The 13,939-nt window shown below is 29.9% G+C and overlaps 1 protein-coding gene across 4 annotated transcripts in view; it reads left to right on the plus strand.

Moving 5' to 3' along the window:
• The window catches only part of LOC129969590 (pleckstrin homology-like domain family B member 1), a 136,743-nt gene that overhangs the window by 101,907 nt on the left and 20,897 nt on the right, over window positions 1–13,939 (plus strand). For all 4 annotated transcript variants that reach the window (XM_056084226.1, XM_056084225.1, XM_056084227.1 and 1 more), the window contains one exon: window positions 2,777–2,834. In XM_056084226.1, the coding sequence (XP_055940201.1) occupies window positions 2,777–2,834 (58 nt within the window). The remainder of the gene's footprint in view (window positions 1–2,776; window positions 2,835–13,939) is intronic.

Raw genomic sequence — 13,939 nt, forward strand, 5'->3', positions numbered from 1 at the left:
AATATTTCCTAACTATTGTACGCCAATGCCATGTGAGACGTACTCTGGCATGACAAATTTATTTATTTTATTGTTGCAAGCTGTTCATGAGAGGGAGTGAGTATATTACGCTAAATAACAGAGAAGAATCTCCATCAAAGATTAAAACTCAGTGGGTTTTTTTTTTACTGTTTAATTTACAGTAAAATTTGTTTGAGAATTATTTGTGGATTTGAAAAGAGTCCATTTTTTTATAAAGAAATTAGATATCAAATGATTTATTAGAGATAAATATTTGTATGAAATATTTGCATGAATTCTGATATTGCTTCAAATAGTCAGTGAAAGTAAGTCTTTTAAAGCAAAAAGTATGCATTCTACTCGAATCTCCTTCCTTTAATTTTTTTATTTTTAGATTTACCACCCCGGATTGTTTAACTTAGCAAACAAATGTCTTATTTTTATATTTTTTAAATCAATCCTTTCATTGCAGTTTTAAATTTTGTTTGTGCCTTTCTATCGAAGCGAGAGTTTATTTTTAAATTGTCTGTGCTCCTGTCGTCAAATCGACCAAAGGTAGCGTTAAACAAAATTTGGTATTGTCAAAAATGTATTGGATTTTTTGAAAACAAAATATGGTTAAAAATATGGGATTTTTTAAAAAAAATAATCGTAATAACAAGGACATTTGTACGTTGAATTAGCCGATTTTTTTGCATTTTTAACTGATTTATTATTGACCTATATAACTTTTTTGGGGCTATTTTTCCGTTCATGAGAATGGCAGAAACTTTTCCCCTTGAGTTTGTGTATGACAGATGTTGCTACTTAACTCCGTTATGTTATCACTACCTCCTACTTATTGTAACCGGATGTCATTGTACAAGTATGGACGAAAAAAAATTGCTTTGGGCTGTTGTGCGATGATGAAGTGAAGACTATTGCGCAAGAACTTGAGTGAATTCATCCTCATTTTGCTCTTTTTTTCTTCTTATATTCGATAGTATGATTACTAACACATGTTAATATTAGTCTTAGTAATTCAACATATTCATGTTCCATAATGACTTTTTTTATAATATATACTTGTGAAATGCGATAAGTGAAACTATGTTCCTTAATTCCATACTTTGGCTGTTTTCTCGTTTATTGATTGGAACGACTGATTCAACTTTTCTGTTAAGTTTTTGTGGCATTTATTAAAGAATATATCAGTTTTTTATTATGTTTATAAAATATCATTTTTTTTTTTTAATTTGAATTCCAACTTTTTTCTTCTTTGTCTTTACATGTGCGGGCATGTCTTTTTATCCTCGTTCCGCATTTTTAACACTAAAGATTTCTTTTCTATTTTCCTTTAGCTGTAGAAAATTAATATATAATTAATGACACAAATATGTAATTATGATTTATTTCCATTTGATTAAAAAATTGTTTATGTAAATGTAGTAACTGTGAAGTAAAATCTAAAATTATATGCATTATGCCGAAACTTTTATTTTTGCTAATATTATATTACATGACATTCAACTGTGGACGTCCTCTTAAACTTTTCAATCGGGGCAAGAAATTCCAAAAAAAAAAAAAAAAAAAAAAAAAAAAAAAAAAATCCTTTGGTTTCATAATTCTCTCCGTCCCCAAACCTATGCCCATTATATTATGGTTTCAAAAAATGAAAGATGTAAGTTAAAAACAGTCTTTTGAAGTAATTTTTTTTTTAATAAATAGGAAAAAAAGTAGACAAAACAATAAGAAATAGAAAAACATTTGCATGAAAAATAAAAACATTTTTTTTTTCTTTCTTTTACTTTGAATAGTAACAAATTTTAAAGAGCATGAATTAAAATTAAAGAAAATTAAACAAAAAAAATTAAAAGTTGCATGAAAAATTAATTTTTTTTTCTCTCTATTACTTAGAATAGAAACTAAATTGAAAGCGATTTCACAATACTTATTTTTATAAGATTCTATTTTATATTACTTAATGTTTATTTAATATTTGTGATGCCCATCATAAGACTTCAAACCTGATTAATAATATGGTCTTTTTTATATTAATCAAATGTTTATTTAGGAAATTATGTGAAAGCTAATTTAAAAACATGAATCGCGTCTGTTATATCATTTTTCGGTCATTTGACCTTCACAATTAAAAAACAAAAAAAAGTCATCAACGGTCCACTGTGAAAGTGACCACTTATAAAATAATTATTCTTCCCCTCTCATCACAGGAATGCAAGCGGTCTCTGCTATTTTGAAAGGCTGCTATTATTTTCTCAACTGGCCTCTTGTGAATGCCTATAATGATCCCTTTGTCATTTTCACAATGACTTCGACTACAGCCCAAGTGCTAAAAGAGGGAGTGCTTTTAATAAGGCAAGATTCTAACAATTGAGCCGTGTAAAAATCATTCTTCATAAACGAACATAGCAAAGAAAGTGATTATTATTCTTTCAGCAGAATGAAAAAGAAAAAGTTTTTTTTTATTTATATATTTTTTGAAGCAAACGATTTTTTATTTTATTTTATTCGTTTGGTAAAGATGGAAGAACGCGCCTGCCAGTGCAACACGCGTCTGCCCGAGGGGGGAGGGTGTAGGTGGCTCGCGGAGTGAGTTACTTCACTCGCTCCGTGTTGAGTGTGCTGCGGGTGGGCATTTCTAATGGGATCCGTGTTGAGTTCGTCCTTCATGTGCATATTCCACCGTCGATGCTAGTGGAAATCGGCGGTGGGTGTTTTTGATGTGCTACGGCCAAACATTCCGTTCATTTGGTAAAATGACTCTCTTGTGTTGCAGTGGACGGCGGTCAGAGGAGAAGACCAAGACTGCTGACAGGGTGACGGAAGCAAACAAGGTAAGCGAAAGAATGGGCTATTTTTTATTTCTTTTTCCCTGTGGTTTGTGTTCTTTGTTTTCATTTTCGCGCCATTCGTGCATCATAAGTACGATTCGAAGTGTTTATTTTTGTTTGAGAGAAGTGTAAGCATGTTTATTTTCTTTATTAATATTTAAATTACATGTTTGAATATCAATTTTAATATAAGTTTAATATATATAAGTATTCTATTATTTTAGATGTATGAAAATGAAACGTTTCATCTATTAAATATTTTAGCTGTCGAGATTTGTTTTTTATACAACAGAGCTGTTTGATATTCATTTTACAAAAATAATTAAATGCTTTCTGTCATTTCAATCATTCTTATAAAGAAAATTTTCTTTCCAATAAGAATTGGCTTGAATTATTTATTTGAATGCATTTATAAAATTCCTTTTTCTTAATTTATGTGTAGGTATTCCTTAGGATTCTTATAAAATACTCTTTCCGTTAGTTGATAAATATACGTAATTCTATAGTTTCCATTTTTGTGATTAAAAAAACACTAGTTACTTCATTAAGTGTGTATTTTAACGAAAGAAATAACCTCAGAGAGTTTAGGAAGAGAAAAAGAGAATTTATACTGTTTTGGATATTTATCTGGTTAATTAAAAATGAATGATACACCGATACTAGTGTACAGGCATTAGTGTTTGAATATCATATTTCATAAATACCTAAAATATTAATTTTTGTCAATTAAAATGTTCTATTTGATATGCAGATTTGGTTTATTAATTCAAAGGACACTTTCACGATTATGACTTAATATCTTATCACGTTAAATCAAAATGCAACTTTTATTGTTTTTGTTATTTTTTATTGTTATTTACATTTTGATTTTTTAAATTTACTAACCAATTGTTATTATTACTTTAAAAATGTTAAAAAATTAATTAATAAACTCCTTATTTCAAATCTGGTAAGCAAGAGTACTTGTAAATGTATTTAGTTGTTTCAAGTTGCATGCATTAGGTATACGCCGCCCAATGTGGCATGAAATAATGAGCCGCCGATGGTACAACCTGCCATAGCTGTTTTAAGTAAGCCATGTTAAATTTATTGCGAGACGGGTAGGTTCTAATCTTCTCTAAAAAAATCCCGAAAATTCTAAATTAGGTACTCCTTTAAGAAAAATGGGTAGTATGGATGTTTAGGTAGTCTTTCTTTTCCTTTATTTGGGAATTAAAAAAGAATATTAAAAAATATTTCAAGATATTTGTAGTTTAAAATAAATGCGCTTCAAGTTTCACTATGTAATACAAAGCGTAATTTGTAGCTAAAGAAATCATCTCTTTCAAAACAAGTTGTTTTTCTTTTGAAAAATAGCCTTATTATTTTCACTGGTTGACACATTTTGAATTGCTTTTTAATAGCTCTGACTCATGTACTAACCAGACCATTACTAATGTATTTTTCGATGTGTTAAGGATTTTAGTTGCCATGCGCTTGACCATTTTGACCTCTAGATAGTATGATCCTGATTTGTCATGGAAATTAAACTTCAATTTACCGTTATAAGATTCAGTCATTCGGTTCCTTTGAAATCTGCTATATAGTGAGGATTAAGAAAGTGTGTTGTTTCGAAAGAACAGGTTGTCGCCTACGTACTTCATTTCCCCTCACCCACCCCCTTTTGGAAGAAAGTTGATACTATGATTCAATTTTGGTCAGCTGCTAGTTTTATTGCATTATGTTTGCCTTCTATCCACTATTGAGCGCTTCGTTTAATATTTTGCAGTTACTTCTTTAATATCTGTAATTTTGATTTCACTATAGAACGATTTCCTTTACATTTTACGTTCTAGTTAAATTTCCTGTTTGGCCGATGCATGCTAAAAATGTTCTTTTTTATTTATTATTTGGAATGTCTGTAAAACATTTCCTTTGTAGAATATTGAAATGCTTATTAACGGAATATCTTTTTTATCTTCCATTGAAATTACAGAAATTATTTTAAACTTTTCCAGTATTAAAATACATTCATGTTTTATGTTAACTTTATTTTAAATGAGCTTTTATTAATTATACCAAATAATATTTCATATTTTTTATTTATTATTGTATTTATTTGCTAGGCGTCCTTAACCGTTATTGAAGTCTTTCAAGCATTTTTTTCTTTAAGTTTTATTAATAATCATATTTTTTTAAAAAAAATTGGATATAACTTATTTTAATGGTGTCATTTTAAAAATACATTAAAAATTGTTTACATTCCGCCTTTTTTATATGCCACATTTAAATTCTATTAATTGTGAGCATTATTTTCATGATTTTATGTATTTTGTTACATTAAATCATATTTTGGCAGAAAGAACAGTTGTATTTTTAAATTTATCACATATATATACAATTAAATTATATGAGCTTTTTATAAATATATGTTTAATGCTTAGTTTTTTTTTGTATAATTCATTTTGCAGCTAATTAATTAAAAAAAGTGAATAGTAGAAGCGATTAAATAATACTAGGTTATAATTGTAGTTCAGAAAAGTGAATTTTCACGAGGCAGCCGAAAATAATAATAATAAAAACTGCCAAAAATTGTTTACCAATGTCAGTCGAAGAAAATTGAATTAGTGATTTTGATTTTAAAAATTCTGTTATTTGATATAAATTTAACTATTTATTTGTAGAACCAATTTTGGAAGCATTTTATTTCTCCCAATCTTGCTGTTGGTAAACATAAAAAAATAATTGATATCGGAACTTCAAACGGGTTATAAGGCGCGAACGGATGTTGAAAAATGGTTCGTGGAATACGACAATGAGGAAATGTCAGTGAGTGTGGTGTAATTTATTTCAAACGCCTCCGTTAATCCTCCTGTCGGTAGGAAAGTAACCCAGTTTAAGTATCTTCTCTGGCCTCTTCTCTTAATATGAAGAAATAGCGTCTTGATGAGTGAAATTAACACTCGGGTTTGTTATTGTGTGGCTAGTTGCAAATTCATTTTAAGGTTTCAATTGTTTTGAAGAAAACAGGACTATTCTTATGTTAATAATATCCCGTAATTTGTTTGTTTTTGCGAAGTCCCTCTTTTATTAAACTTTAAAATTTGATTGGATATTTGTTTCAATCTATTTTTGTAAAGGCAAAATTAGGTTTTATTTAGTATACAAACGTGCTGAGATAAAATTTTCTAGAAATAGCCGATAAAAAAAATCGCCTGTTTCTAGCAATAAAACAGGACAGAAAATTCTTTTTTTCGTTGTATTTTCTCAGAAGAATTCTGTTCATTTATAATATGTGTGGATCTTGCAGATGTATTGTGCAGTCACTGATTCTCAATTGGAGTCCATAAAAATGTTGTAGAAATATAAATATCACAATTTCCACCAACATTACGGTCCTGTCATTTATTGATTTCTTTTTATTAATATTTCCGGCTATAACTTCGAAACTTATTACCCAAAGGAACTATTTTATGGCATCATATAATGTAAGCAATTATCCAATGATATTCTTTAGATTATCCTACTATTTTTCTTCAATATCCGTATTTTTAAAAAAAATATTTTATAATTATAACTTGAATGACTTGTTCAGTTATAAATATATTTATGAATTCGATGGACAATGGAGTTAATTCTCTTATGAAAGAGCGTATTGATGAAAGTATTTGGATATTTTCATGATAAAAAATATTAAATGCAAGATGTCCTGGCTAAAGGTATCCAAAAGTAATAACTTAACCTGAGAATTCCAGAAATGATTATTTATAAATAAGACCCGGCTATAGACCTAGCTGAAGACCTTGGTATTAAAAGTCAAATACCGTTTTGTCTTGAGATCTAAAAGGCTAAGCAGTGGATATCCTTCTTTTTCGATCCCATGTTAATTAATGTTTCAAATGTTACTAAAAGGCTAGAAATAGACTACATTTCGAACTTCTGCAAAATTGTCAGTGTTTCTTATATTGAATTTTATTGAGCTGCAATGAAATTTGTGAAATTGTTTTCTTTAAATAGGTTAAACTTTATGACTCATTTTGTGTGGTTCTCTCAGCATAAATTATTCTTTTAGCATAATTTTAACAAGAATACTTTCAGAAAGAATGCATAAATTGCTACTTATGTATTAAAAAAATTCATTTAATGATGACTCTTTTTATGTAGATTCACATTTTGGAAAAATAGTGAATTTATTTGAGAAAAGTATCCCTTTTTTGTTTACGGCTATGCATTTGGCATAGGTCTACAGTTTTGGCATATGGATGAATGAAGTTTGATGCTAAATTTTCACGGATCTCGTTGTGGTTTAGAATAAACTTTTTACGTATGTACGAGCAGCCAAACATATATAATCCTCTTAATTAATATTTTTCGGACCCAGGTAGATGTAGAAACGTCGATACCCATCAAAATCTATTCACCGACTTATTTTTGTTATTGACTTTTTCTCTGTATTTGGTCTACACTAAAGATTGAAGTTTAATGACATGCAGTCAACAAATTGAATTCTTAGCCGGGGTTAAAATATCTGCGAAACGAAAATACAGCGTAGCGAAGCAAAAACTAAGCTTATCGCAAATAAATGATTCAACTCTTAAGACTTGCGTGACATTCTCCAGTGAAGGGCTTTAGTTCCGGAATGAATATAAAAAACGGTTATTGTCTGCCATAGGATTGAGGCATTGACCCTACAGAGCTAACAAGTAAAATGAATAATTATTACAAGTCGCTGACATGGAATATATAATTTACTCTCTCATTTGAAGGACGTATTGAAGGTCCTCTTAGAGAGAGGATACATTATTGACAAGAGTTAATTTATTAGAAAAAGTGAATAGTTGTGCGATACACACAGTTGAATGATGTGCTTACCAACAAATATGGTTTCTCAAATTATACTTATTTATATTATGGGGTTACTGGTATTCATCTGTGAATCGTTGTAGATAATTAACCTAATAGAACCGAGATTAACGAATTGTTCTGAAACTCGAATTAAATAAAACTTTGCTGCATTGAAATTATACTGAGTTTCAACTGATCGGAGGAAATTGTGAACTAGCAACGAATTCGACTAAAAAACTTCTAATTAGCCAAGAACCACTGGATTTGCAACCGTATGTTTAAAATAATATCAATAAATAAATGAACGCACCAGAACTAATAATATATAGCTTAAATTCTTTGAATAAAAGTTTTTAAAAAATGAGAAAGGAATTTTCAAATTGAATATTGTATTTGCCACTTGTTTTATAACGTTCAAGATTCTGTTGTCAGCACTGTTAATTTCTTATGTTCGAATTATAAATAAAGTTTAGAAAATAATTTGTGAGGAACTGAATTACCTGCTTCCTCTTTTTTTTTTAATTTTTTTAAAAAAATTTAAACATTTGATTTCAATGTTTTCTGATAGAATCGGGAGAGTAATAGACTGTAGCTTTCTAAAAGGTCGCTTTATCCAGTTTAAAGAACCTTTTATTTCTCTTAAATAAAACGTCAGTGTATCACTTTTTATAAGAAATCTCTCTTAATATTAACATTGTTATTTATTTATTTCAAAAATTTTTATAATGCAAGAAAATGACAAAGGTTTGTCAAAGGTAATCAAAAACATTTTGAGTTTGATGGTTAAAATTTGGTATACAGTCTTTACACGAAGTTTGCAGATTTCTGTCAGATTTTGAGAAAAATCTGTTTAGAGGAAGTTCGACTGTTCGAATATAAGTTAAGACAATAATAACGAAACGAAGAGAGCAAGATAGATAAGACTCGGTACACTGATTTAACATTTATAATGTAGATATCTATCAAAGTTTGAACTGAAACAAACAACGGGTTGATTGCCTGTCGGACTATACTTTCTGAAACATGTCAACGTGATATTTCAAAATTCAGTTACTTAAATATATCAAATTTGGTATGGGATTTTGTGACTACAAGTGCAGTTTTGAGTCAAATTTTTATTTCAATCGGTTGCGAAAAACGTATTTAAAACAGAAATTTTATTTTTGGATGCTATTAATGCATGCTAGGACTTAAATCGCCAAATAATTCGAAAAGATTATTTAGCGATAAATCTCTGATACGATAGATTCAGTAAAAATTCTAAATTCACACCAAAAGTTAATATTTCGTAATTATTGTATGCCATTGCCATGTAAGGCTTTCTCTAACATGAGAAGTTTATTGGAGTGTGCACGAGAAAGTTTTGCTTTTTAAGATTTAAACTAAATTATATTCTGTGCAATCTCAATCAATAAGGCTTATCAGAAGAAAATAACTATATACTTAATTTAAAAATATTAAATGGAAATGTTGTAAAGGACGAATGGCTCTTATTTGAGTTTAATTTTTCATGGAAAGAGGCCACAATATATCTAATAGAGTTTATAGTATTTGTTGTTCAATCACGCAAAAGAGGGTTTGTTCTCCGTTAAAAAAACATGAAAATATTTACATCATATGTATATTTTTCATCTAATCTCAAGCACTAAAAGATACATTTCTAATTAAACAACAGCGTTGATTGTGTTTTTCTACTTGGAAATGCGCAGAACTCATTGCTGATTCAATATACTTCTTTCTAGGAAGGCTCTTGAGATATTTCCTAATTCCGTTTCATTAAATAAGTCTTTGTACTTGCAAGCCATTTGATAAATTTTTCCACTAAATCCAATTGTACTTTGATAAGACTGTAACATCAGAACTGTGATGTATTTATGAGAGCTGACCGTCGCCATGAAAGATTAAAGATGAAGGGATGTCTTGCCCCTTACATCTGATCAAGTTAACACACTTTCTCCCCTTATATTCTTCGTATAATCGTAACTTTCTGGTTAAAAATGGTCTAATTCATAATTATTTTGGAACACTTAAACATAATCAAATTCGTTCCACTTTCTGAATTAATCCAAATATTCCTGGAAAGATATAAGGCAATCCTATTTTGAAGCACCGGACAGATAATCATTATTTCGCATATGACGTTTAATGGATTTACGTCGTGGAGGGCTCATAACAAGTGGTGTCGGCTATGACTCATTCTCGCAGGAGGGGATCACCTCTTCCAGAAGTTAGGTATGGCATACGGTTATCGAAGAGTGGGGGATTACTTACTGACCGTTGCTATGGTTACTCTGCCAAGACTGCAAGAACGGGAGCATTCTCCCATCTCATGGAAAAGGGATGCCCGCTTTAATAATATAGTCGGATGGAAATCATTGGCAGTACTAAGCGTTGTTTATCATAAAAGCGTCATGGTTTCAACTTAACGGAAAATCTGATGAACGTAAGTTTTGATATAGATTGTAGCTGGATAAAATACAAATATTGTCATTTTGTACGAATTGGTATTTTATTATTATGAGAACCAAAATATGAATGGATTGAGAAATAGAATTATTTAATTTCTTTAGTCTGTTTTTTTCTTGGTGCTTTTGAATAGCTGTTATTTTATTTGCTGTTAGGTTTTTAAACTATTCTATCTGTAAAATCATTCGACCATTTTTGTAATTTTGCGTTTTAATTGTTAATGAAAATTTGAATAGCTTATTCAATTCCCTTTTAGTAGGACTATAGTGGCAAATAAATTTCTAGTTAATTTCTGTATTCTTTTCTTAAGTACATTTGATGCCGCCAAAGGATTAGAAAAATGTATCAAATCAGCAGTAAACATAATTTTTTCGTCGGTAATATTTACAGCTTATTTGCATAGTTAAAAAAAATTCGAAACGATTTCCAGAGCACTTTTTTAAAATTAAAGTTACTCTATTTAACTGGTAGTTCTTTCTTTAGTTGTAGGAGTTGTAGGTATAGACTTAAAAAAGGGAGTTTCAAAATTTTGATTCAGATTTTGAATTAAAAATTAATCGACATTTAAAATTTTTTATGGAGTAATTTCGCTGCACATTATCGCACGAAAACTATTTTTGCATTATTTTTATTTTCAAGAAATTAGCTTTTAAGTGGCATTAGTTTTATTTCGATACAATTTCCTCTAATTTTATTACATTTTTCGATGCATTTTTAAATATATTTTACTATACTTTTCATTGTTTTAACAATTGCATTTATTCAGACGCAGGTTGCTACGTTATTAATTTTTTTCCCGTTGTTTTAATTTAGTTTTTAAAATCAAAATAAAGATTGACGAATCAATTTTAAAGCATTACCATGCAATGATGCTTCAGATAAAATTTGATTCTCCTTTATTTATTTACAAAATATAAAATGAAATTACTCAGATTTGAGAAGACATTCCACAATATTATATTAGAATATTATTGACAAGAAACTGCTCTGCTTTCATCCAACCAAGGCTAATAGATTTCGATGTTTATTTTATCGTTGTAAATCAGATATTAAACAAGAAAAATAAAACAACTAAAATAATGTTTGAACATCTTATTTAATCGAGATATCTTTCGCAAGCCCTAATTGAGAAATAAACCAATTGTTTATTGACTGAAGTGGACATTTGATAACAAGTGTTTATGCACTAAATGCCTGAGTAACAAATTTAAGTTCTCTGTCCATTACATAGATTAGAAAGATAAATTTTATATTAGATAGGATGAATTTCGAGATAAATTTAATTGTGTGTTGCTTTAAATAAACAATTTTAGAATCAGATATGCATGGGCAAAATAGTGCGTCTATATTTTGAAATATTATTTCGAAACCGTTGAGAGTAGTCTCTCTTAAACTTTATTTCCTATTTTCAATCTTTTCCATTTAAAAATTGGTCAAGGCCATGTGCACCGTTTCTGCTCAGATTTTATTTTCAGAAATCTCACAGTGTATCAATATTAAATAGTAATTTGTTAGTCTAATGAAGATGACCGAGTATCGATCGAGTATTTTTATTTTGTAGACCGATTCAGACGAACATTGATACAGAACTGCAATACAAGATGTCATAGGCCGGGATAGCCTAGTCGGTAAGGCGTTGGATTCGCATCCCTTGGGTTGCGAGTTCGACCCCCCCCCGTCGGACCGAAGACTCTCCGTGTGTGGTGGTGGTTGGCGCACGAATAAGTTTGTCGTGGTCTCAAAGTCCTCTATGTTGAGAGTAATACCACTGGAGGTACTGGTTCAGAGGTGATCGTTCTCTGTTCCAGGTCTAAATTATGATTTGTGGATGAGTGAATGAATGAAATGCATGAATAAAGTCGTGTGAGTAGCTAAGTCGTACTCTTGGCCCTAGTTGGCACTACTGAAAGAAACAAGAGATGCTCATTCGGCTTAAATTGCTGACAGATAGCTGTCAGCGGGCTTTAAAGTACCATAACACACGCACAACACAAGATGTTATACCAAACTTCGTTTATCCAGGTCGTTACTTTTTAGAATTAATTGCGGATTAATCATACATATATTCAGACTGACAGACGGCCAACCCCATAACGGATTTGGTTCGAAATATGAAGCGAATTAATACTTAAAATTATATCAAATTTTATTCTTCTAAGTTCTTTTTTTTTTTTTTTTTCGTTTTATAGTCATTGGAAAATTTCCTGTGAATGAGTTTCATTCAAAGTCTGATAAAATTCTACAAACTTGGGGTTAAGACCACATTAGTATTTCAGTGAAGTTGAAAACGTTTTAGAGTTTTCGTTTTCATCAGTTAATTAGCTGATTTAAGGAAAGTGTCACGGAGTTCCTGAACTCAAGGTTCTTAACTTCTGGACATAACTGGTGAATAGAGTAATGACATAGCAATGAGATTGCTTAGTAAGTGGTTGCACTTAGAAAATTGAAGGTATTAGTTAGGAAAGTAACTTATTACGAACATATTAGAGGGGATGGAAAAACAAAGAAAGAAAGAAGATAGATTTTCCATGAATCTTTTTCGTTAATAAGTTGATAAACAGACATGATTCTAAAAATGTTTTCAGACTCAGAAAGGTCTGTAATAGGGGATTCGTCAAAATCTTGGATGTTAAATTTTGTTACCGATTAAAATATTTTCTCTTTATATACTTAGCAAATAATAATAAAAATAAAAAAGGAAGTATGTGTGTGTGTGTGTGTGGGAGGGGGGGGGTGGAGTCAGTCGCATTCATAGTATCATTTTATATCTCTGAAAAATTCAAAATTTTTAAAAATTATGATTTAATATTATAATTTTATTTATTTTATGGGTTTTATTTTTTGATTTGTTAAAATAATTTTTTTTATTTCGTATCTTATCTTTGGAAGATATTACATAAACGGTTGTCATAGATTTGCTTTATTTATCAGCTTTTACGCCGTGAGCGGTTATGTAAGTCAGTAAGATTTCATTTATTTATATTTATTTAAGACGGATCGTTTGCCTTCGTTAGTTGATTCGTTAAACTTGATTCAAGTAGGTGGAGAAGTTGATGGAAGCTTTCAAAATTCAAGGAATTGGATCGAGATTGATTGTTTCGTTGAACACAAACAATTGAACAAAACAATCCGTTGAATACAAAGCTTTATTGACTTAAGTGTTTTTTACATTTTTAACCGATAGTAGTACCAATATTCCCTTTAAGGTTCGAGAATTCATTGATATGTCGGTATTATTAATTTGACTTCACATAAAACTTATGGACTTTTACTTTTTGTAAAATTTCAATGAAATGGAAATAAATACATGGTTAAAAAAAAAAAAAAAGGCATTTTTAAACAACATTTTCTATTGTTGGGATAATATAATTTTGCTAATACTCTTCCACTGTTATTATAGCCAAAATAAATTTGATAAGAGTTGTATTATTATTATCATCGCCAATTTCTAACCGCTTTTGTTTACCTCTTCATTATTTCGCTGGAAATTTTGTGTTTACAGCCATTCTCACGGACAAGTAATGCATGGGTGAGAACGTGAGGTCACATGCGTGAGAATTTAATTCTCATTAACTCAGCAGAAGAAAAACACCATCAGAAGTGAAGGTAAAGACATCGAAAAGGTTCACATGGATTTCATTTTAAATTTTGAGTCATTCGTTTCGCCCGTTACATTTAATTAATTTTTTACACGAAATGGAAATGGTAAGGTCTCCTAAGGCCTTGGAAGTTCTAGCTATGTAGATATCACCGAATGTTCGTTGGATCTAATCTGTATTTTCTTTTTTCTTTTAAATCCTGGTTTCATAACAAAAACA

Source organism: Argiope bruennichi, chromosome 5, assembly GCF_947563725.1.
Source record: "Argiope bruennichi chromosome 5, qqArgBrue1.1, whole genome shotgun sequence".
NCBI classification, from domain to species: Eukaryota; Metazoa; Arthropoda; class Arachnida; order Araneae; family Araneidae; genus Argiope; species Argiope bruennichi.